This window comes from Passer domesticus, chromosome 2 (genome assembly GCF_036417665.1).
Source record: "Passer domesticus isolate bPasDom1 chromosome 2, bPasDom1.hap1, whole genome shotgun sequence".
Classification (NCBI taxonomy): Eukaryota; Metazoa; Chordata; class Aves; order Passeriformes; family Passeridae; genus Passer; species Passer domesticus.
The window spans coordinates 70,073,813-70,099,717 of record NC_087475.1 but is presented as its reverse complement, the minus strand read 5'-3'; the positions used below and the strand labels follow the sequence as shown (position 1 = coordinate 70,099,717).

The window sequence follows — 25,905 nt, the reverse complement described above, 5'->3', positions numbered from 1 at the left end:
GAAATCCTCTAATTTATCCACATTCTTGGTGTCAACACACAATGCCTTTGAATTCCCAAGATTCAACTGCATGATCAAATACTGTGGTCTCTGTGATCTAATATTCCCTTCATCCTAAAAATCAATTCAGGGAATCAAAATCAATAATGCCCTAACACATGTAACTTGTCAATTGTGAAATCTGTTTCTTGCTTGTCGTTGTTTTTGCGAGCCTTGTGTTTTAGCAGAAAATGTCCTTGCTGAATCATGTAACTTCAAAGAACATCCCAAAAATGTAAGTATGTGCAGTAAGACCAAAGTGCAGAAAAATTTTGATTGCATTTCAGTGCAGTTGTATGTCTCTGCTTTCATGTCTGTGATAGGAGCACAGAATTCAGATCACATAGCAGAAATTAGATCAGAGACACCATCTGACTCCTTATGTGCTCACACCACTAGATTTTTTGCCTACTCCTGCAACATATGAAACTGGCTGGCATTTTTCAGTTAATAAAGAGGATAGATATCGTAGAGACTTTGTTACCTCTCAGTGATGCTTTGCACTTTCCCCAAGGATAAGATAAAAGGATTTTCTGCATGCTTGTAGTTTGAACAGAACATTAGATGTCAAGACTATGGGAGAGGAAGGAGAGAAGATGAAAGTTGAAACATGATTAGGTATACATGTGTTACAGAGGAAGTAATTAAGATCTTGAATAGGTTTTGCATGGATTTAAGATCTGCAGAAGTGTCCCCACAGCTTGTAACATCCTGCGTTTACATGATGGCAATGCCTACTGCTGGTGTACAGTGAAGAGTCTATCACTGTTTGTTTTTCAAAAAACTCTCCTGTATTAAAAAAACCCTTCTGTAAATGGTTTCTTTTCATTCATTAAAAAAAAAAATCTATTTCTAGCCTGAAGTTTACTATCTAGTGTGTCATTCCTGAAAATGCATTTTAGTTATTTAAACTTTATATGCCAACAAGGGAAGAAAACCTTTCACATGGCTGTTCCCTACTTCTGTAATTACCTGGTGTGTAGTGATTCAGATGCCAAAGTTCCTACAGAAGCAGTCCCTTTTTAAAATGCAGGCTATAGTTAGTGTAAGATGCAGCTTTTGAGTGCAGAAAAAGCAAAGGGGGGCAAACATATATGAAAATGGCAACGTAGCTAATGTTTGTGCACACCCACTTCTGTCAGCAGGCTTTCCAAGATTTTTCAGTGAGATGTCAGCTGCATATATGTTGCTTGCATTGATTGAATTATGGGGAAATATCTCCACAAGAGCTGTTCTATGATGTCTTATCAGCTGTATATGTGTTTGTGTAATAGGCCACAAATTCCACCTTCTAATAAGTTGTTGAATATGTATTTGCAGTACAGATTTAATGTCTCTGCAGATCAGATAACACTACAGAAAGTTTGCCAAATGATACTGGCGTGTAGTTTTTGGCAACAGCCTTCCTTCCTTGAAAGAATAAAAAACCCAAAACACCGAGCACAGATAAGCTATCTATAAATAGGTCTTCTTTATGTTTTTTTTTCAAGCCCAGCAATGGTACATTAGCTGATTGAGTCTTTTGTGGGATGGTTTAATATAATGCCACAATGGTATTTAGACACTTTGCCAAATATAAGAAGACAAACCACACAATTATTAAAAAGGCACTCTTGCAGGTTTTGTATTGTATTTACTGCCATCATTGTCAGTTAACCAGTGGAAACTTTCTTGAAAGTTAATTCAGTTTCAGAAGAGTGGAATACCCAAGAGGGACCCTGCTTCTTTACTGTTACTCCTGGCAAGGGGATATTTTCATTCCTCCATTGTGCTTTTGGATATTTATATTCATTATTGCCTTGTGTAAGTTACTGTAAGTAAACAATGAGACTGAATGAACAAGCTCCATATATAATCCATTTCATAGCATAAGGGCAATAGTTTCATGATGTTTATTTTTCAGTACTCTCTTTTAATCACTTTTTAATGATTATAGCAGTAGGCTTGGTCCTGCGCCATTTGAGGCAGTAAAAATGCCCCTAGTAAAGCTCATGGTGCTGGACTGAGTCACAGCAGGAGAAGTGTTCATTTCACTTCAATCTTCTTTTCCTCATTTTCTTTCTATTACCCCTAATAGTGTTACTTTAGGAGTATTGTATGTTAGACAGACCAGCTGAACTGCTATTTCTTTTTCAGATCCAGCCTTCTAAGCAATTGCATCAAAGCTATTAAAGTGACATAATGTATATTAGTCCAGTAAAGACAAGCCAGGTGTGACTTAGCCTTTATCACTACTTTTGTGTAAGCATTCCAAGAAGATCCCTAGTGCTCTGTCTAGGGATCATGCCTACTATCTGTGCTTTGGCAAGAGCCAGACCAGCTCTAAGAGATCCCATCCCAACAAATACTCCCCCACAAAATTGGATTGGATTTATAGCCACAAATCATTGATGCATCCACTTGTTAACTGTATAGAAGTATCCTGTAATATTGAACAAAAACACTTTGAGACTGACAATATTAAGGTCTCTTTATAGATCATGGCAAAAATGTGCCAGTATATTAAAACATTTGGTGTCAAGGCATCCTGACTTCAAAAGTGGGAGCTTCTGACATTAGATCATTCTTACTCCATCTCCATACCCTTCTAATGAATGTACAAATGCATTACAAACTCACTGATTCATTGCCCCATCACTTTTTCTACGTCCAGAATCCTACAAGTGTTTCTTGTACTACCAGAGTTCTTCTCTAGCCAGATGTTTCCAGACATTAATTATTTTTATTTGGAAGCTCTTGAAGAGGCAGCATAGAAGTGTGAACAGTCATCTTTCCTTATGCTGTACAGGAGTGAGAGTTATTGTACTCACAGTGCAAACACTGTGGCATGTCCATAATTTTACTGCTCTGAGTCATCCCCTTGACATCTGTAAGATGACTTAAGATAATAAAGTTCAGCGTGTATGGAAGCATTTGCTGGACAGGAGTTTATAGTTCCCATCGTCATTATTTATCCATGTTGCATATATTAGTTTCTTTTATTGCTTTTTCCCAAAGTTTCACACATAAGTTACAGAAGAAGACTGGGAGGGAGGTCACATTACCCATTCCTCTTCTTCAAGGCAAGATAATCTAGAATCACATAATTTCTAAGGTTTGTCTAAAATGTTCTTAAGAACATCTAATAATATTTCCATGTCTCCTTACGAAATTTAAGTACAATTCTTGATGAACCTTGCTAGCACGCAGAGGTTAATTATGGGATACTGCTCTCATACTAAGCATTTGTCTTGTGTTTTTCTTGATGACCTGCAATTTCTTACTGAAACATTGACATGTTCAGAGCTGTACATGAGGTGCAGATCTCTGCAGTTTCGAGAAAAAGCAACCTTTAGTTTTCCCATTAGTGCAACAATTTCTACTTCTGAGGGTTGTATTGTGATCTGCTTAACATTCTAAGTAACGTTTATGTATATTAAAATACTCAGAATGAATTTGAAAATACAGTAGTTAGTCCTTATATATTTCCTTCTGTACTTCTTTGAGAGCACGTAGGTAAATTGTTGTCTGCTGTTTTCCAGTGCTGTCTTCTTTTGTAACTGTTTCAAAGCATCTACAATTTCTTTCCAGTTAAGGACACAATGAGGGAATATTACTGACTACTTGGCTACTGGTGCACTGTGGATTAAGAAGCTGAAGGAAGCCAACAGTAGATACTTTAATTAGAAAATTTTCCAGGGTGCTGAAGGAACTAAGAAAGAAGAAAAATGGCAACTTTGGATCACTGAAACGTCTTTACTTTGGGAAAATGAAAGGCACAGTCCCACAGACCTCCTGAAAGTAGATGGTGCTGTCATAGGAAATTCTCTGTTTGGAAGACCAGACCTGTAGTTTTAATGGTGTCCATATAAGTGAAAGGCATAAGGGCAACTGGGTGTTCAGAGTGCCCTGCTGCAGCTCAGACCAAAGCCTGGCCGTGTCCAGCTATGCATTCTTACAGTATTACTCATTTGTCATCATTACATATTTATTCAGCTTAAGATACACATTTTGCAAGTGGTAGACTTGCTTGTAGTACAATTTTTTCTCCTTCTTACAGATTGAAATGGTCGGCCTTATTTCTTCAGTTTTTTTTGATTTTCTGCTCATTTTCCTGATAGAAAAGACTTCTGTTTCAGTAACGTGTGTAATTACCCTTATAGCATGGAATTTGTTACTCTATTAGAATGTAGGGTTTAATTGAAGGAATAAGCTGATGATTCAGGCAGAATAAAAGAAGTTTTAACATAATTTTGTGTGCTGCTTTTGGTTTGAATAAGGTTATTTTTCTTTACAGCAGCTAATGTGGTACAGTGTTTTGGATTTGTGCTGGGAACAGTGTTCATAATTCAGGGATGTTTTCTTTATTGGTGAGCAGCACTTGCACAGAGTCAAGGCCCTTTGTCTCTCTCACACCATCATGCCAGCGTGTAGTCTAAAACTTTTACTTGCTCCACCAAGGTGAATTTGAGCAGCTGAGTCTATTCTTGTCTGTATGTCGCTGGGAGAACAATTAATTTAACATAATGGAGAAAATAGGCACTATAATTTTCTGGCAGTAATAATTCACTGACAAAAATGTCACAGATGTCAAACAGAGGGAATTTCTTGTCCTGTTTCTCTGACACATTTGAGTAAAAAAGGATCTCAGTGTAGCACTCACATACCAGGTTCAGCAGAGAGGGTATTTAGAGTAAGGAGCCATTTTTAGCTTCAGTTTTTTCCCCACAGGAGTTAGCAGAGTCCTGGGACAACTATCTCTTGCTAAGTGCTTTTACAATGAATAGTTTAGTGTTTGGATATATGAAACTTGTGTTTTGAATGATCTTTCTGAGTTTTAGCAAATGCACTCACTAACAGAGCACTGATTTACCAGCACAAAGTAGATTCTTATAGGGGTCACATTCATTTTGTCACCTTACTTTACATCATCTAACCATGGCCACACTATGAAATGCCCTGGCCAGTAGAGATAGAGCCAGCCTAAAACTCAATAGATTTAATAATAAATATTGTGGGATGAAGAAGGTATTCTCCTGTTTGCTGAGAACTTGTGCCTTCCAGTTTTACCTGAGCTACTGTAACTCACTGGTGAATGTTAGGTACCCTGGCTCTGCCACATCCTTGGTGGCTCCAGCATTATTGTTTCTTCTAACCCAAAACTGGGGCTTTTAACTGCAAAGTAGCTTTACACTACAGGTGATTCTTCATTCCCAGAGTGCTGAGCAAATAATGGCTGGTACATTTTCTGGGTACTCTTTTTGGGCAAAATTCACTTTATTGCAGATAAAAATAATAATTTCAGGCTGCATTGTATCTTGTTCAGAGACATTTCCAGCAGTGTGTCCTTGCCAAAGGAATTTCTCTCCCTTTGAAGTTGCTGCTGTCAGAACCATGGAAAAAATTGATTAAAAAAAAAAGTACTTCTGTCTGACTTCACCTATTCCAAGCCATGCTCACAACTGGACCAATTCTAGGTCAGGATGCTCAGAACCCTTTTGAGCCTCCAAGGATGAACACTGTATAACCTCTCTGGGTGATCTGTGCCAGTGTCATTATAACCTCTGTCATTATAACATTTTTTCACTCTTACATTCCTTACATTCCTCTTATGTTCCTTATTGCAGCTTGATTTTCTTTTTGCTTCTTTTTCTTTGGCTGAACACCTAGGAGGTGAGTCTGGCTCTGCCTTCTCTATTATTCCCCTTTCTAGGCAGTTGAGAAGAAGCTATTAGGTCACTCCCATGCTCCAGTCTTTCAGGCTAACACAACCCTGACCCCCTTGGCCCTATATTCATGCTTTTTATGCCCCAGATCTGTAACCCTCTTGGCAGCCCTTCTGTGGATCCTCTTCATTCTCAGCAGCCTGAGGCCCCACACTTGGACACGGTGCTCAGATGCCTTGTGCATGCCAGGCAGAGGGAAGGGTCTCTTCCTTGACCTGCTGGCCACTCTCTGGCTGGAGCAGGCCAGTGCAGGGTTAACCTTTGCTGCTGCAAGGACACACTGCTGACTCATGCTCAGCTTGGCCTCTACCAGTACTCATCCCCCAACCAGCTCCACCAGCAAAGCTGGAAAGTCTAGAGCAGTTCCTTGGGAGACCACATCCTTCTTCCTTCAGTTTGCAGATGCACTCAAACTGGAGGGAGAAGGAAGGGAATTTGCAGGTGCTTCCTTTACCCCTTTCTTTTTTTTTTCAACCTGATTTCAGTGTTTTGCCTTGAAAGCCCAGCTCCTTGGCACATGCTTCAAAGACTGAACCTCTTCCCAACTTCAGAAGGAGGGAGGGCAAACAAGAGTATGTTTGGGGTAAGTGGAGAGCGGGACTACTGCAAATTACTGAAACACTGAACGCAAAACATCCCTTTCTCTTTGGGCTGAGGAGGTGGGAGCTTGCTGTTTTTCCCCTGATTTGTATCTGATAGGTACAGGAGATGCCTGGGGCACAACTTTGGGTGCTAATTAACAGCATTAACAAAATAAACATAAACAAAAAGCTATTAAATCCTGTAATTTTATTGTATATAAATTTGATGTTGAAAAATACAATAGAGAAAGCAATCCCTAAGTACACAAGCCTTTCTGATTGGAATGTGTGGTGATAGAGAGCTGTAGCTGAATCAAATTTCTGTTAATTTATGAAAATGGGGGTGCAATCTTTTGACAGACAATTTGTTCTAAGTGGTTTTGAGCAACATATACAAGATTTTTTAAGTGAAGCAAGTGTAATTGTTTCCAGAGCATGCTGGCTGTGGAGTGCTTGTAGTACACTTCCAGGATCAATAGCAGCAGGCAGATAATGCATTAGTTCCACTTCACCTTTCTGAGTATTAAGATTTTGCATTCTGCCTTCTGTGCTCCTAGGTGGGAAGTCCTTTGCTGAGCCCTTGCCCTCCACAGATATGTGGTGCAGGTGGGCAGCACAGCACCTGAAATTCCAGCTGCTCAGTCGGAGTGGCCTGAGTGGAATAACTGTGCATGTTCCTCCTGCCTTACTAATAGATGGAATTACACCTGGAAACCTACTTTACTGAGCCTGACAGCAAAGTAAAAGTGTGAATAAAACCACACTGAGATTTATGCCCTTCAATTGGTTGTAGTAGCTATTGTAACCAGGCTCCTCTAGTCCAGAGCCCAGTCTGGATTTTAACACAGTTTTCATCCTGACACTGCTTTTTAAAACAAATTAACAGTGTTTTTTTTCTTGCCTTAGGTCTGTAATCATAAGTCATGCCTTGTTCTACATTTTGGAAATGTACATTTCCAAATCTCCAATGTTTGATCTGTATTTTGCAAATATAGTGGCATTTTGGAAATATAGATCAAATTATGGAAGATGTTTTTTACTGAGGTTTAAGCAAATGAGCAGAATTTCTGATAATGCTTTGCATTTGTTTCAGTTTTTACTCATGGATTGTAGTAATGTTTAGAAATTTTCACTGCAGTAGCATTTCTGAAATTTGACAGCATTACAGAGCTGATCATGGTTCAAACTGAAATGTGCAAACCTAGCAATCTAAAATTAGGGTTCTAAATTCATATTTAGGTATTCAGTTGAGAACTGATGCATTTACCTGCTGTTGAATTCAGTAGAATTCAAGAAATTATGTGGAAAGACAGTTTACCCTTGGCTACACTTGAAGTTAAACTGAGTTCAGTATCAGCCGTAACTGCTTTATCAGCAGTGGGTAAATTTGCTGGAGTAGACAAAGCTTCTGAGTTTCTGGGGTTTTTGCTCAATAGGAAGCAAATTTATGAACTTTTTTTCATGTTTGAGTGTTACAACTAAATCTATTTATTTCTGTCTCCCAGATGTTTTTTGGAAGCCAGGAAAGATTTAGCAGTCTTAGCAAAAAAAACAATGATCATTTTGGAAACATTTCACAATCCCCTTTCCATGTCAAGATTCTCTGCTGCACAGAAATAAATTAAGCAGTGTTTTGGGGCCCCACGCATCCACCGTCCAGCTGTTGCAGATTTTATGATGACCTGCAGTTCATGTTTTTGGATAGAGAGGGACATAGAAAGTTTCTGGCTGGGCTCTGTGAGGTGAAGGCACCAGAAAGGATGGGCAGAGTCCCTTTGCTGCTCCCTCCCTTCTGAAAGAGAGCAGTAGGAGCTGATGGTGCCTCTCTCACCTTCACTGCAATCTCCTGTTTCCATCAGTGGCACTGCGCCCCGGAGTGCTCAGTGGTGCAGCCGGGCATGTGTGGTGCCCCTGCTGGCATCTGGGCTAAAGGAAGAGTGCAGAGGGCTGTCCCCACACCTCCTGTTTGGGGCTGACCCCTGGGTGGTGTCTCAGTGTGTAACAGATGGGCTGTGCTGTGGCAGCACGGACTTGATTTGATACATAACTTTTCTTCCATTTGTTTGCATTTGTTTGGGAGCAATCCGTTGTTGCCTTGTCTGTAGTTTTTCTCCAAGAAAACTTTACTGCTTTCCTTCTTGATGTTTTCATTTGCTCCATGGTGCCTTGGAGTGATAAGTGATAATTTTCCCTCCTTTGGGCTTTTGATTCGAACTTTTCTTGTGCTGCCTGTGTTTTGCTCATGGCTGTGGCAATAAAGATACTCATGGCTTGGGCTGAGGTCTTGCCTTGCTTGATTTACCAGATCATACTTCTTAAAAAGCCGGGATGCCCTTATCTGATACTGTCTTCACAGTGGCTTTCCCTGAGGTTCTGCTGTTTGTTTTTCTTTCAAGTCCTCAAATTGAACAGCATTGTGCCCCAGAAATTATGAGCCGTTCCTGTACCTTTAGCCAGTTGTGTTTATCTGGAATTAAAGTAAAATCAGATATTTTTTCAAAGGTTAGTTGCTGTGATTATCAATCAGCCTCCTAGTTGCCATGGCTAAGACAGAGACTTCTGCCTTTTGGGGGATAACTAATTAATAGGATTGCTTATATCAGAGTATGTTGGCTTATCCAACAGTGGATATTTGAAAGCAAGTAGAAATGTAAAAATAAAGAAGTATTGAAAAGCAACTATTCAGGTATATGCCTGGTGGAGACTTGATTGATGTTAATAATGAAAATTATCTGTCAGTTTTGATAATGAGAATCTTTAATCCCAAATCCTGTACTCCTTTGAAATAGCAGTCAGCAGGATACTTTTCATATAATGTACTTTGAGAATTCAGCCCTCACAGGTGATAAATGATTAGAGTATCATATTACAGAATGCAGTTTTGACAAAAAAAACCCCACCAAACTCATACATTTACAAGTTTCTTAAGAAAATAAAATTATAAACATTATTTGGGAAGGTTTTTGATGATTTTTCATTGAAGACATACAGATCTCCACAGCGTAACCGGAGATAAATTACAAAGCTGTACAAAAATTTCTGCTCTCACATTGCCATTGCCACTTCCATGGCAGGAAAAACTGAGGATGTGTTCCCCAGGGAGACCGTGAAAATGCAGGTTTCTTTAGCCAAGAGCACGTGGTTGTGGTTGTTTCCATCCTCAGTAGGGCCTGTGAGGTCAGCACTGCAGTGCTGAGGAGGGGTGTTCAGCAGAGGAGAAGCAGTGCATTCCCTTTGCTCCATCTGCTGTGTTGGTGTGCTCCAACTCACACAGGCAGGTGAGGATTCATGTAAGCACTTCTAATGTGGAATATCTCCTTTGGGGGTTTTTCAGTGTATTCAGAAAGGAAAGTTGCATTGCAAGCCAATTACACATCATGACACTGCCAGCTGCTACAGTGATTTCCAGGGCTGGAGTCTCATGTTTATTTTTCAGTCCCGCAGTTTCACGTGCTGCCACCTCTCCTCCTTTGGGAAGGTCAGGGGACAACCTTGTGTTAGCACCTTTACCTTTGGCTGTGCTTTCAGGAGTGTTGCTCGTGGTGGTGATTTCCAGCAAACTGGAAGTGGTGCTGCTTCCAAGGGATCTCTCAGGTGTGTTGTATAGGGAAATTGTATTAGTGAAGGCTTGAACCAAAAATCTCTCTGGAAATACAGGGAAGAGAGCCAAAAAGAAATGGCTCATCCTGAATCTAATGAAAGCAAGAACCAGGAGCTCTCCACTGGGCTTGTTATCACCCTGTTACTTAGGAAAATAAAAATACTGCTTTGCGTAAAGGAGGTAACCTTTCTGTGTTACCTGATTTTCCATTTGAAAACCTTGGCAAGATGAAGTAAATTTGATCTTGAAATATTATTTGGAACGGAAAATGAAAATGTTTGATTTAGAAAATTTTGAAGCTAAATATGGCATGTGTTTGAAGTCTGTTTCGTTCATTATAATTTTTATAAAATTTGAAAGACCAGCATAAATTGATTAGATAGACCATTGATTGATTGATTGATTTGATTTGATTTGACAGACCAGCATAAGTGTATTAATGGTTTGGATAAAATCTGTTTTATTATTGAATAAAAATTAAAGTATAATATAAAAAATTGCCTTGGCTTATGAAACTGTAAATAGTTCTAGCTTCAGTTTTTATAATTATACTTATAAAGGTATAAAATATACAATATGTAAATAATAAAATCGTTAAAATTTATTTGCTATAGGGACACTAAATACACTAAAACTGAAATTCTGGAAATGCTACAGAGCCTACTCTACAAAAGCTTTTAATATCTTCAAATAATTTCAGTTTTACTTTTGAATCAGAACTGCCATTTTCCAGTGTGTAAAAATTTAACATTTGCTCTATCATCTCTTCTCTGCCTATGTTCTAATTGCTTGTCGGGCAGAAAGTTGTCTCTCTGAAGTACTGTCCTCTTCATGACAGACAGCAACATTTCCACAGGATCTGCCAAAGATGAGATTATACTGTAATTTCCTCAAACAGCTGTGTCTGCTTTGTTATGAATAGAAGCTGTCGGGGACTGTATCCAAATCCTTAGTTCTCACCCTTCCAAATCACATTAACAGAATTATTGCATGCCTGGATGGGCACTTTCCTACCACTTTTAATTAATTCCAATTGTATGTTACCCACTCCAAAAGGTTTATTGGCTCTTTTATTTAATATCCTGGTATCAGCTTTCAGCTTCTGTCACATCAGAAATAGTTCTTCATGAAGATTTGGGCTTCCCAAGGAGATATTCCCACCTCCTTTCCATCCAGCACTGTATTTGTTTCATCTGTGGGCTCAGCTCTTGGCAGCCTGCAGGGCTGGCATTGGATGTGGTGGTATCTTGTCTCCCAGAGAAGGCCTCAGTGAAGCTCTGCCTGGTTTGCCAATCCTCCCCAGTGGCATTTCTTGGGACAACTGTGCATTTCAGGAGGCATCTGTTCCGTTTTCTGTAGTAACTCTAAAAACCGCATCTGTTTCCTACCTCATACAAATGTATCCCTCATCTGTTTTCATCCATCTCCCTGCATCACTGCACTGGACAGACAACAGCAGTGTCTTTCCCGTGGGCCAAGATTTCTTCCTGTGGGTCTTTTTCTTCAGCAGTTTATCTGTGGGTGTTGTAATGCATCCAAGACTCTCATCCTTTGGATGCACGCTGCTTGTGTAGAGGGGAGGAGAGCTGGAATTGGTGCTTAGCCGTTGTCCAGGATGCTCCAGAAGTTTAAAAACTTGGATTATGATAGCCTCTGAGGGAAATGGCTGGAGATTTCTCACTTTGTGCTTTGAACTGGGTTGTGATCAAGCAGCTGTAGCTACCTTCTGTGAGGACAAATACCCCATCAGGCCTCCGACTCCTTTCTGAGTCATTGCCAAGTGGGCTGGGGCACAGGTTCTCCCCATGTGTCATTGAATCATAGAGTGGTTTGGGTTGAACACGGCCTTAAAGATTTTCTATTCCAACCCCCTGCCATGGGCAGGAACCCTTTCCAACAACTGATCAGGTTGTTTGAAGCCCTGTCCAACCTGGCCTTGCACACTTCCAAGGATGAAACAACCACAAATTCTCTGGGCAACCTATTCCAGTGCCTCACCACTCTCACAGTAAAGAATTTTTTCCTAATATCTGATCTAAATTTTTATTAATTTAAAACTATTTTCCCTAGTCCTGTGAATATCTGCTCATGTAAAAAGTAATTTTCCCTCCTTTTTATAAGCTCCCTTGAAGTACTAAAAGGCTGCAAGGAGGTCTAGCTGGAACCCTCTCTTCTCCAGGTGAACAGCCTGCCTGTGTAATCCTATTCTTGGGCAGCATGACCCACTACCCCATTGGATTGGGAGCTTTTGCCTTGCAGGAGTGGGCAGCTGACAGGGGATGCTGGCCCATGGCTGACCTTTCACAGGCTACTGTCTCTACCCCAGCAATTTACTCATTGTTTTCTGTTGTTTGGGGTTTTTATGTTTTGTTTTGTTTTGTCTTATGGTAGTAGCAAGAGGCATCAGTTCAGTGGCAGATGGTTAATGAAGTGTTCTGGTGCTTCTCATACATATTGTACTGAAAGAGCATTCAGTCTAAGCCATGCACAGTGATACCAGAACACCCAGATGTTTTTAGTGTATCTTGCTGTAAATATTCTGGGTTTAGACTCTCAGTACTGGGATGGGTAAGCAGCTGCAACAGCCTGCATTAGGAAATGTTTATAGAGGAAGAAAAATTCTCAACATGTTTCAGGTTTTATTTCTTTATTTCCATTTTTATTTGTACACGTGCTTTGATAATTCCTTTACATATCTCATAATTATTGCTGTGCTATTTTTGTGGCAAATTGAAAACAGAATGAACAACCAATATTGTGGAATTCTTCATAATTTTTCTTTTTTTGATTCCTATTGAGGATAACAATATTTCTAGACTGCTTGTTTAACCAAGAAAAGCACTGCTGTTACTATTCAGAAGCGGGCTGATCCTTTCTTTTTCCAGCCAGTTTTATTTTACGAACTTGAGCTCTGCTGATGTAGTCCCTACTGCATGTCCTAGGGCAAAAATCATCCAGCTCAACTTCTCCTTCCTCCTGATGTCTCCAGAGGTTAGGGTGAGACCTGTTGGCCAAATGTAACTTGGAGTGGAGTGGAGGAACTGCAATATCAGATGGGAAGAAACTCTTGTAGGCTTCTTTCCTAGATCATCATTAAATGGGCTCAGGCTTGAAATAGAGTCTCATAAGAGATAGACATCTTAGAAGGAACCTGATACGGGCTGGAGTTAAGCAGAAGTATTTAATTGTGTTTCTGGCTCCTTGAACTTTTCTTCTCCCTGTGGGATTCATAGCTAAACATAGTCTGGTGGATATAATTTTGTTCCACTGTCTCGCATGTTCATATCACTTTGTAAAGGGTTGGTTTTTGTTTTTGTTTTTCTTTTTTTGTTTTGTTTTGTTGTTTGTTTTTTTTTGCCACAAATACACTTATAGATCCTGCCAAGATGCTGTGACATGGGGAGCTATGACTTCATTTTATACTCTCAGTGGTTCAGAGAGGATATTTTTACATTATACAGTATCAAGAAAACTTTATCCATATAAATCCTTACATATACCAAGTTCAGAATTGAGGATTGCAGATATGTTTCTTGTCCAGAGTCCCTAGTGATATGCTGCTAAGTGATGTAGTGTTGTCTTTGTTGGGATCGAGACTCCTCTTACTCCCTTCTCCTGTTCTGAGGAGGGCATCTGAAATTAGGAGGTTCATGTCCCTCTCATCTCAGAGCATTCCTGCACAGCAGGGAGTGACTTCAGATGTGTGTATGTCAGCCAACATCAGTCAAGAGAGGTGAGTAATAAAAAATAGAGGAAGAGCCAGCAGAACCCAGACACAGCTGAGTCTTTTCATCTCACTGACTCCAAAGAGCATAGTGAAGTTGAGTCTGGACAGTGCCATTTAAAATAAACTATCTTGTGGAAAACCTAAGCCAAAGCTTCTTAAATAGCAGCTATTTACAGAAGAATGATCAAATCTGAGGTCCCAAATGTAACACAAAACCATGTATCTTACTTCCAAATGGGCTTGTCACAATACGTAAATGTTCAACACATTGACTGAACCAAGCTCCGAAGTTTGTATTCCCTAATAGGAAAATACATTATATTTTTATATTAATTTAGTAGGATTCCTGTATGTTCTATAGCAGAATGGAACCTTGTATTATTTACAGGCAGGGTAGTTATTGTAATGGTAGTCATAAAACACATTACAAAGTCAAGCAGGCAATATTCTGCAAAAAAAAAAAAATATTTGGGTAACTGTATGGGTGTTAATTGTAAGAATGTAGTGGATTCTTCAAGTCTTTGACATGCGTAATTTGAGGCTGGATGTCACAAGAAGAGATGCAATTGGAATGTTGGGTGCATGGCGTCCATTGCTGTCAGCTTTAAGGGGTTAGTCTCAGCTGGCAGCATCCTGAGGTTGAGCAGAGCCCTGTGTTTGAGGGGGGCCAGGTCTTTGCTGACCTTCATGTTAATAAACTTGTATTAGCAACGTTAAGCTAAAGTGCTTGGTCTGGTCTCTGAAGCACACCAGCACATCCTCTCTGCACACTGTGTGTGAAGATGCTTTCAGTGAACACAGGGACCCAGACTGGCACCCAGATACTGCAGACAGAGCACTGGACTTATTCTGCACTTCTAATTAGTGCCCCTGTGGGCCCCTGGCCAGAAACCCAGCACAGCTGGGAGTGTCACAAGTGTTTTGAATTCCAGCTTCTGGGAAATGTGGAGCATGTTCCAGTTTCCAGTGTCCATGTTTCTTTATGATGAAGGGTATGAATACACAGGGTACAAGAAATATCTCAGAGAGTGAATTTGGGCATGGTATAAACAGAAATCTCACCTTCATCTTGTTGGAGGTGATAGAGGCCAAAATCTGGGCTTCTGAAGCCAAATGTGTGAGGGAGCTAAAAAGAGATGCACTGTATTGGGATTGGTGTATAATCCTCTATATATAAAAATGCACACGTTCATCTGTCTCAGAAAAAATACAATTTTCCTTTGCAGGCCTCCAGCCATAGCTTTTGCTTTCTTGGAATCTATAAATCCAGCTAAGAAATGTCAAAGGGGATGGGGTGTCAGCACAAGAACAGCAGTGATTCCTAAAAACCAAGGAGAGAAACCCAAAAACAACTTCTGTGGACCTGGAATTTTATTATTGATGACTAATCTATACATGCTTTAAATGCTTCAGCAGCCACTCTTGGTGTAATAATTGTTGAAGTAATATGCAAATGTTTAGACCCCACCTATGTGTCTTAAAAACTGTGACAACCACTCCTCTAACCAGGACAGTTTTTTGTGTGTAACTTCTCGAGTCAGAGATTTGTGCTACACTAAGAACTTTTGCTGGGAGCAAAGCTGTAATTGAAACAGCATTTAAAGTTTGAAAACACTCTTTCCTGGGGTTATACCTGAGAGTGCTGTTGGTTTTAAGTTTGATTTAGTTAGCATGATTCTGACCTCAGTGTAATGTTGTCTGTTTGGGTTTTTGTTTTATTTGTGTTTGGATTTCTTTTCCCCTTAGGTTGGCTGGATTAACTGGCTCTCATTCAGAGGGAACTTGGCAGATCTATTCTGCTTTTGCTGAACCTCTCTACAGTACATCATAAAGATTTCCTAGGTCCAGAAGCTGCAGAAAAGACAACTGAGCAGCAGAAAAATGTGACTCTGAGAAGAGACTTCAAGCCTTCTGATGATGAATTTTCTACTGATCAGTTTTAATTTAAATATATAACTGAAGCATGCATAAAAGTTAACCTGATAAAAAACCCTTCTCATTAATTAGAGCTGCCAAAAAAAAAAAAAGGCAGTCACCTGAAGCTTCAAAATGAGTGCTCCACTAATTCCAAACAAGTCTTGTTATTCCCAGCTTCACGACAACCGCAGTGAAATAAGAAACAACAATGAAAGCATAGTGAATGTTGGGGATACCAATGCCAACCAAATTGTAACAAAAGTTAGAACCACTGAAGGGGATGTTAAGAAACATGATTTGACAGATGAGAGTGGGAATATATACTCTGGAGGAACAGAGAAAGTGACTCAGCTGCCTACAGAGCAGAATAAACTTCTGACCTTCAAAGACTCTCGAACCTGTCACACCAGTGCACAGGAGAGTAAGCTGCCCTCCACCACAAGCAGGGAAATGGGGAAAGATTGCAGGACCAGCGAAGCTAAGGATATATCAAGGCATATCAGGATTAGCCGAGGACAAAGTCTGTCCAATTTGAAAAGTAGCACAAATGATGCCAACCTGGAGGTTGTCTCCAAAGGTAATATTGACTTCACACAGAACTTTCCTAAGGGAAAAATGTCCAGGACTATGGAGGTGGAGAGAATAAAAAGGCTTTCTTTGGGAAGACCAAGTAAATTTTCTCCTCAGCCTGAAACATTTGCAAAAGACGGCGTGGGTCGCGTGTCCTGCAAACGTCTGCTTTCTGCATCGTTGGACTCCATTGACAGGTCTCACCACTTGGTAGGAAGTACAGAGAAATCCCAAAAAACATCCACGGATCATTTTCTTGGGATGGTGTTTTGTCCACTTGACAATACCTCAGAGGAAAAGACTGTATTTTATTCCACACCATCTACCTCAGGGAACAAGAAAACAAGTAAACCAGAAAATGTACCAAATGTTAGCACTGAAAGCACACTGCATACTTCTCATTCTCAACATTCAGCTGTTAAGCTCAGCGAGGTTGCTAGTAAATCAGAAGCACAATTAGGTCAGGGTGATAAAAGCAAAAAACTGGAGCTTAGGACTGCACCATCTCTACAATATAAAAATACTTGTCCACAAAAGATAGAGAAAATTATGCTGGTAGAGTTCCTGGGATGTCCAAGAGCTGAAAATACAGCAGTGCAGGAACAGAAAAGCTCTGGGTCTGACATGTCAAAATTTCAAGTATCCCATTTTCATGACACCTATAATAGGGTGGAGGACCCGTTGTCAAGCCAGGTAGCAACTCATCCTGATGATAAATTGCAAAATGATAACATTGCCATCAGTAGGGAAGGAAGAGTAAGCAATGACAGTGACAGCAGGGCAACCAGCCAGGCTGGTGAGGAATGTTTTACTGATGAGGAAATGGAAACAATATTTCCACTCACCTGCAGTAGTAAATCCAGTGTCAAAGTGACACTGAGAAAAAACAAAAATTTGCATGAAGTTGACACAGGTTGTGCTGAAACAGTTGGTGAACAGATATCTTCTATACATGATATTAATCCACCTGACAGCAAACCCTTGGAAGTTAATGAGAATAAACTGATGCTAGTCAAAGAAAGCACTGAGGATGCTGTTGTGCCTGCTTCTGATCCCTCAGATCATCACAGAGCACACAGTGAAGAGACAGTGTCAAACCAACAACCTGACAGTCACAACAGTGATGTGGAAACCTCAAATGTTTCCGTTTCAAGTAAAGAAACAGCTAATGTAGAGAAACATCCTCCAGAGGAAGCACCAGAGAGCGGCAACATTCCAACAAAGGCTGATGTCTTTTTATGTGTCCCAACTCCTGTGCGCCCAATGGCAACGCCAGATGTTCATGGTCAGCCCACACTATCAAACAGTAATTTGAAGGACCTTTATGCACTTCATGATGACAAATTGTCACCCTCCTCAGTCCTACCTCCCATTGACAGCACACAGTTGTTAAACTTATCCCCTAAAGTGCCTATCAAGACTGCTTGCAGCAGCGCCATCCCAAAACCTATCCTGGTCCACCCCAAGGGCTCCCTCACAGATAAGGCTGGTGTGGACAGTGACTGCAGTGAAAAGCTGGAAGAAGGCGTTGAGATAAAACCTGCCATCCCCCGGCCCAAGCCTGTGAGACCTAAAATCATAACGTACATTAGGAGAAACCCTCGTTCCATAGAGCAGCTGGACCCTTTGTTCGCGCCAGCAGGGCTGCCCTTCGACGGCTCCGCGTGCGGCGTGCCCGTCCCCGCGGAGCAGAAGGCATCCAACGGAGGGGAGGCAAAGCCCGCCAGCGTCCTGTATGACAAATTTAAACCTGACCTCCAGAAGCCAAGGCTCTTTGGTTCTGGACTAGTAGTGTCAGGAATTAGGCCCCCCGGTCATCACTTTGGTCCGATGAGCGAGAAGTTTCTGCAGGAGGTAAGTTTCTGCAGCTTAGACAGCTGCTTTTGTGTGCCAAGTGGTTATTATTTGCTTATTTGCTGCTGCCAGAAGTTAGTTCTCAAACCTCAAATAAGAAATAAATCCTAAAACAATGTGTGATCATTAGGAATAAACTTATCTAACTGTTTCTAGCACTGACCCTGTTGTGATATCTTAGCTGTTACTGGAAGTTTTTACTGCATTCTTCCAGTATTTTCCAGTAAATTGATCACCTGCTAGTATTATAAATAGGGATGTTTAGAAAGAAAGAGACATGCTGAATTGAATAAATAATCTTTTTTTTTCTTTTTACTTCCTGAAAAATAGCTTTGGGAAATGATTGTAATTTGCCCAAGACTCTTCCTTCCTAATGGGAAAGTTGGCAGGTTTTTGTAGACAGAGCACTAGAGGTCTAAACTAATTCCATTCTGTTTAGGTGTATGAAAACCCAGGGACTATCAGAGCTCTTTTTGGATTATACATATAATACAAAAGAAGATTTACTTTTGACTAATTTTAATGCTGTTTCTTACACTGACCTGCACCTCAAAAAATATTTTTTTTCCCCTGGAAAGCCATCCTAAGCAGCCAAAATGTGATGAAAGTCCCTCTAAACGCCTGTGGCTCCAGATATCTCACTGTGTTTCTGCCTTGCTAAACTGGGCAGGAGCCTTGGGTTCCCAAAATTCCCACTGTGAAGTGAGCACAGTGGAGGAAGGATGAGCTTGCTTGGTAGGTGGAGAAAGGACAGGGAAGAGCAAGCCGTGTCTGTCATGTCCTCTTGCATCCACTGCTTGGGACCTGAGGTAGTTCAACAACCAAGCTTTACATACAAACACTGAAGATAACACAAATGATTTTATTTGAAGGAGTCTTTAAAAAAAAGGATATGGTTTTTTGCTCTGTGTCTTGTGTTGTTATTAAGGCTATTTTACTCCCTAGCTCATTCTACATACGGTATAGATCCAAGGAACAACATTGAAATAAAAAATTTAGTGACTCAGTCAAAACCTGGCAAATACCCAAATTAAGATACTGTGTGTGAGTGTAGATTGACCCTTATGGCATATTAACTAGAAACCTACTGAAGTGAGCAAAGATTGTACTTATTTCTTATCACAAGCACAGAAAGAACAGTACTTGCTGTCCTTTTTCTTTTAACTTCAGTTTTCAGCTCTGTCCCTTGTATTTTATGTCCAGGGAATTAATTACTAAAGTCTTTGGGATATTGTCTATTCCAGCCATCATTAGTATATTTTCACAATTGCCTTGTAAGGTGAGGGGAATTACTAGGTTACTGCTGTTGAATGCATGGCAATGGAATGAAAGCCAAAATGACCCAGACTGTGCACTGGCTGTTTGACTGTTTCTAGGGTGGCATGACCCTCTGAAGGCCGCAGGTGTCTGTGAGAGTTGGGGTTCAGATAATCAGGCAGGATCAGCAGACACATCTGTGAACAAAGGACAGATTTCTGAGCACTGCTGAGGACTGTTTTTAGCATGAGAAGGATTCAGGTTGTGGCAAGCCTGCAGTGTGATTTTCTCTAGACTAGGGTTAGAAGTAGGACACTTAGGAGCTGGAGAGGATCTTCCCTTATTCCTCCAAGAAATATGATTTTTGGTGGGTATTTCAGCGGGGGAATATCTGAACCCAAGCAAACTGCTTCTTCAGAGAAGCTGGACTGACTGGAGAAGAGGCTGAGAAGAAAAAGTCGAACTGTGGTTTGCATTATGAGTTTACATTAGGCCAGGATTCAGGAGCTGATGGCAGAAGATGGAATCTGCTTTCTTGGACTGCCACCTTAAAAGCAATAACCTGGCTGTCCTGCCAGCTGGAGGAACACAAAGGGGCCTGATTTGGCTTAGTATGCATCAAGAGAAAGGAAAATGATCAATCCATGAAGGTGAACAGATGCTTAAAAGAGCAGCTGTGCACAGTGTGGGTTAGTAGCAGATGAGTGATGTGTAATCCAAAAGAAACCAATTAGGATGCATTGAAATAGATCCAAATCACTGAGCTGAAAGAAGAATGTGGAAGACTCAGAGGTTTTGGAGACAAGGAGACTCTGGCACAATGGCCACTGTCTTGGTTAGAGAAAAAATCCCAGACTGACCTATATCACACATCCAGTATTGTCTTTGGAGAGCTTTGATTAGCACTTTGTAGCTCTTTATATAGCCATGATAGTGTTAATAGCTGCAATCTCTAAGCATCATTCAGCTAAGTGGTAGGAACAATTAAATATCCCTCTGGGTGCCAGGCGTAGAAGAAATAGGAAGGTGCTGTCTTGGCAGGAGACTCCAAGAAAAGGCCTGGACAACTCGATGAGAAAGACTCGAGGGCTGCCTCTGTGCAGAGGGAAGCCTGCAGGGCTTCTTGAGCTGCCTGTGCCAAAGCCCACTCAGGGCAGCTCAGACAAAATCCCAACTCCAGCATGAAGGCAGTCCAGCAGTGCTGAGGGTTTGGGTCCACAGTGGAATTGAGTTAGGGCTGAATGGGCAAAAGAAAAGAAAACCTCTCAAGGTGAAATGCAAAATGCTCAAGAAAATCAGTCCTTTTCCAGGACAGGTCACTGCTGTCCACATCCTTGATCACAACGTGGGCTCCTTATCTCATTGTGGACCTCACCCTCTTCTGGTCAGCACCAGCAGGTGTTTGTGGGCTCTTTGCTCTCCCAGTTGCCTCTGTGGGAAGTTACAGGGCAAATCAAGTTACAGGGACCCAAAGACTGTAGCTGTCCTAGTGAACTGAACACTGGAATGACATGGCCTCCAAGGCTCAGGACAGGTTGACTGCTGGACTGGGAGCATGTTTCCCAGCTCAGGATCCAGCTCTGCCAGAGCATGCTCACCCAGAGGCTGCTGCCAAGGACCACCATGGATCACCTGGTCTGCAGATAGAGAGTTTACTCATACAGGTACAGGCTGTGCACTGTCAGAGAGTGGTCACTGGCCACGTTATTCACTGTTTTATGGCTGCTGCCAAGAATCCTGACTTGGTGAGGGTCTGTGAGGAGGTCTGCTGACCACCAGGTCTCCTGCTTGCCTCACCAAGTCTATGACAGCCCCATTCAACTACCTTTTTGGGTCTGTTCCCCAGCATAGACATCATTGTGGTACAGAGAAGATGGACTAAAGTCTGTTGAAACAAAATATCTGCTGAGGTAAAAAGGACTTGGGGGAGTTATTTTATATATAGTCAAACCAAAAGTTTCTCCCCTTGATCCTGTTATTTGAACTGCCTGAACTGATGTTGCAAACTCTTTTCCCAAAGAGTTGCCTGAAGCAGGCACTTGACAAGCAAATTCTTCCTCGAGGCATTAATGTTTGATGATGTTATAAACAAAGTAACATGAAGCAAAGTGTTGGGCATCTGTACCTGCTGGCCATGCTGCCAGCTCTGTTCAGGAACACCCAGCCTGTGGAAATTCCTGTATGCTCAAAGTATTTATAGCAGACTTTTCTGTCTCATTTTAACAAATCTATTCATGGGTGTGTAGGTAATGAGCAGACACCCACAGAAGAAAACTCTGGGCTGATCTTATGGTGGACAGGCTGCAACAGATAATTTCCCTAGAAGTCCCCCATACAAAAACCTAGTACAGGGTGCTAACAGGGGTCATATTAATCCACATCTTTCTGAAGAGCTTTAAAATGGCAATGATTTTGTACAACTCTATTGAGACCAGTTGCATTTTGCACTTCATGAATTCACAGTTAAATAGAAAGGAAAAAATAGTGTATCTTCATAGCAAATTCATGTCCTCCAAAACTGGGGTCTTCAAAAAATCTCTCTAATTATTGAGAGATATTTGTGCAAAATCAGTTGGACTTGATTATCTTAAGGGTCTTTTCCAATCTAAATTATTCTATTCTATTCTATTCTATTCTATAATATCTAGAAGGATATTCTCCTTGAGAAAGGCTCTTTCTTTGAGAGGAGGTTTTATACTTGTGATTGATTTGGTTTGTGTCTATGTTTGTCGCCCTTCTATGTTACTCTTAGCATACTGTCAATAAAGAAAAACAAATGGGGTGGGAGAAGATTTTAATAAATGGGGTGGGAGAAGATTTTAATAAACTGACCCAGTTTATAAAAAATGCTTATTTTCTGTGTTTAATGATTTTCTCTTTTTCTTAAACTGAAATACTTGGCATTGGTGCTTAACTTTCATTTAAGTATGAAATGATAGTATGGATAGTGTAATCTGATAGAAATAAATTTGTCAGGGAGAGAGAAGATAACTGAGGCTTATCCAGAAAAACAATCTCATATCTAGAAGCTGAAAGTAAGAAGCCAGACATCTGCAGTCCAAGTCTGCAGAATCATTCATACTATACAGCAAAAAACTGCATCCTAACTTTAAATAGGTCATAGGGGTATAATAAAAAAGGAAAGAGAAAGATCTAATGGCAGGAAATAGGACTGCAAACAGAGGGAAAAATATAGGGCAAAACTATAAAGCTCAATGTTTGTTGCATCTGCCCTCTTAGTTCCTGTGCAAAGGCCTCAAATATTCTTCTATATTTCATAGTTTAAGGCTAATCTTGTCTCTTAGCATATTAAAGATTTTCTAAATTAGGATTAAAGCTCTTGAAGGAGCTGGGATCAAAGCTTTTATAGCCAATGTTGAAGTGCATATTCTAATGCTTATAATTGCTAAATAGAAATTGATTTGGCATATTATATGCATCATAACTTACAGCAGAGTTAATTAATTGGCAGTTACATTTCTTCCTAGGTAGCCCGTGGCACTTTTTGATTAATTTTTAAACAAATTTCATTTCCTATTGCCTATGTATTTTTTTCTTTTTCCATGGCCTAAATGGGATGACTGAAAAAATATTCATAGGTCCTTTCTACATTATGATGATACTGCATTTTATAAGAAAACAGTGAAGAAGTTGGACTCTACTTAGAAGAGCAAACAATTCTTTGCAAATGTGAGGGATGAAAACTGCACTCTTGGCCTGAGTCACGAAGCAGCACAGAAAAGTGGGAGTCAGAGCCCAGCTTGAATGCACAAAGACACAAAGGCTGAATCACAGAACCAGATCATTCCTTGAGTGCAAGTTCAGTGCTCTGAGCCAGCTACGAGTTGGAAATGCTTCCAGATTGGGACTTATTCTGCTGTTCTTACAGTAAATGCCCATTAAAATACTGAGAGATTTGACACTGATTTTAACAAAGCATCACCTATTTGTGATAAATAGCAAAGGTTCACATTTGTAAACCTGATAGTTTTCTCCTCCAATTCTCATGGACATATGGGTTTTATAGCTCTGATTTGGAATATTCAACAGGCCTCTGAAAGCATAAGTTGGAGAAATGTGCTCACATCCACAACCAGGTCTCTTTCCAGGAATTAGAGGGGCACAGATTACAATGAACATTTTGCAGTGAGAACATACAGGGGGTTCTTTTTTTTTGTTGTCACAGAAATTATTTGGCAGTACAATTTCTCTGATAAAATGTACCTAAAACACCTCCAGCTTTATTTTTAGCTAACTTAAAACCAATTTCTCCCAGAACTGGGCAATAATATTTTAAATAACTTCTAAAATTCCATTTACACAGTCTCTTAGTATACCTACCTCTGTAAATAATACAACCTTTTGTGATTTAACAGTACCCTCATTTTCATTAACTGAAGGTCTTCCATTTGTCCATTTTTTTTTTTTTTTTGGGAAGGCATCAATTCATTATTTGGGTGTAATTGCGTATTGAGAGTGTAATATACATGTTTTTGAAGAGCAAGTCATATAGTAAGACCATACATTTTTGAGAGTTTGCAGTGCTCTGAGGACCAGATTCACAAGGAGGGAAATTTAGCCTTTACAAGCAATTTGGAGCTCCGTATTGTCTGGGTTTGTTGATTAATTGTGTAATGTCTGCCTCAATGATTTTTCTGCAGGTTGGGGAAAGGCCTGCAAAAGATGAATTTTGCCCTCCACCGTACACCCACTATGAGGTGCCACCAAGCTTTTATCGATCTGCCATGATCCTGAAGCCACAGCTAGGGCTGGGTGCAGTGTCCAGGCTGCCATCTGCCAAGAGCAGGATTCTCATTGCAAGTCAAAGATCCTCAGGGAGTTGTCTCCATCAGCAAGGAGAAATAACAAGTGCTCCCAGCCTCTACCATCCTGATGCTTCAGGTAAAGTATAAACTTTCTTTTCTTTCCCTTTACTGTTGTCACCAATAAGATACCTTTTTTTTGGAGACAGAAAAATCACAAAATTAGCAACATTTTGACCTGATCCTACAAAGCTCCAACAGCACCCTTTGAGGTGTGTCTTTTTATCCTGCAGCAAGGCTGACTAGGGAGTCTGGGACTTGTGCAAAGGTTGTTTCGCAGGTCATTGCCAAAGAAAGAGAAGAGTTTTCAATAATAATTCTCATTTCTCATCTTTTTGTCTTCCTTCACCTTGTAAATGCCTGAAAAATCTTTGGTTTTGTTCTGGGGAATATAATGGGACATTTTCTTCCATCATGAAGACTCCGTCTGGATTTGACATTGCCCACCACGTTGTGCTCTGAAAACCTGGGCAGTGTTCAAGTGTTCCAGCAGAGATCTTGATTCTCTGAAGGCCTGGTGTACCTCTTTGGAGACAACACTTCTAATGCCCTTTTCTTCCTAGCTACTGCCCAGCTCAGCATGATCCTGGGCAAGTGAGAGAAAAGCACAAGAAGAGGTGGAAGGAGAAGTGTTTGATGTCACAAGAAAGAGAGAGTAATTACTTCTACAGGACACTCTTTAATAGACTGAAAAAGTGTGGAAGTTTGAAAAATGCACAGGAGCAAGTTCAGAGACAACTGAAAATCAGTCATTGTCAGAGTGAAGTGCAGCAGCTGTTTAACAGCCTAGAACGCTGCAGAGATTTTTAAAAGTAGTCATAAGGGCTAGAGTTAATTAATGACTTAAGGTCATATGATCTCTTCTCTTGCCCTAGGATGGGATTCCTTCTGATGTATCGTTATTTAACCTGTTCATGAAAAACTATTTATAAAAACATTTGATATGAGGTCTTGGAGCCTCTGAAAGCAGGACTGTTCCAATACATTACCTATTTTTGAGTTAAAAGTGTTCCCTAGTGTTTTGCCTAACCCTTTTTGTTGCAGTTTGCTTCCCTTTTCATCTGGAGTAGTTGTGGGGTCTTCTCCTCTTTGCAGGTATTTGAAAACTATTACCATCTCTCCACAGAGTCCATTTGTCCATACTATAAAGCAGGAGAAATTTAGAAAAATTTAGAATGGAAATGCACCACAGCATCTTGACTTTACCCTGAGAGGACAGTCTCAGTCAGTAATACAGGTTGACAGGATTTGGGGCTTATCAGAAAATCAAGGTTCTCTGTAATACACTGCTTGACTCTGCATGTGGAGTGTATCTGATGCCATTAGCAGAAGCTGACCGAACTCAGCTGTATGTGACTTCTGAGACACCCCGGGATTGCAGACTGGATTGTAAATACCATTTCAGCCCTGTGACTTGAGTTCAGTCAGCAATGAACATGGGAATACAGGTGCAGAGAGTAATTGGATCATCATTTCCATTTAAATGAAACTGCAAGAGTCTGTGAGTTCAGGATATGAGTCGGATAAGCCCTTGTGTTATAGGAACCAGTTTGGGAGATTGATAAGAGAGAAAATGCAAACAGAACCCATTACCAAATAAAAGTTTTTTTCTGATCCTCAGAAATGAGCACTGCCTTCATTTTTATTCATCCATCACCCATCCATTATCCACATTATCCTGCATCATTGGTGCTAGCAGACTTTTCCTTAGCCACTTTTAATCCATACAGCAGCTTGTCTTGCATGTGTTCATTTACCATCTTCTATGTTATGTGACATTTTAAAATCTGAACAGGACCAGCTTATCAGTCCCATTTTTTGTCTGTAGTAC

The 25,905-nt window shown here is 40.5% G+C and overlaps 1 protein-coding gene across 13 annotated transcripts in view; it reads left to right on the top strand.

The window, feature by feature from the left end:
* MTUS2 (microtubule associated scaffold protein 2) overlaps window positions 1-25,905 on the top strand; it is a 265,387-nt gene that overhangs the window by 87,735 nt on the left and 151,747 nt on the right. For all 13 annotated transcript variants that reach the window (XM_064409103.1, XM_064409104.1, XM_064409111.1 and 10 more), the window contains 2 exons: window positions 15,400-17,994; window positions 23,913-24,153. In XM_064409103.1, coding sequence (XP_064265173.1) covers window positions 15,703-17,994; window positions 23,913-24,153 — 2,533 coding nt within the window. In that variant the 5' untranslated portion in view covers window positions 15,400-15,702. The remainder of the gene's footprint in view (window positions 1-15,399; window positions 17,995-23,912; window positions 24,154-25,905) is intronic.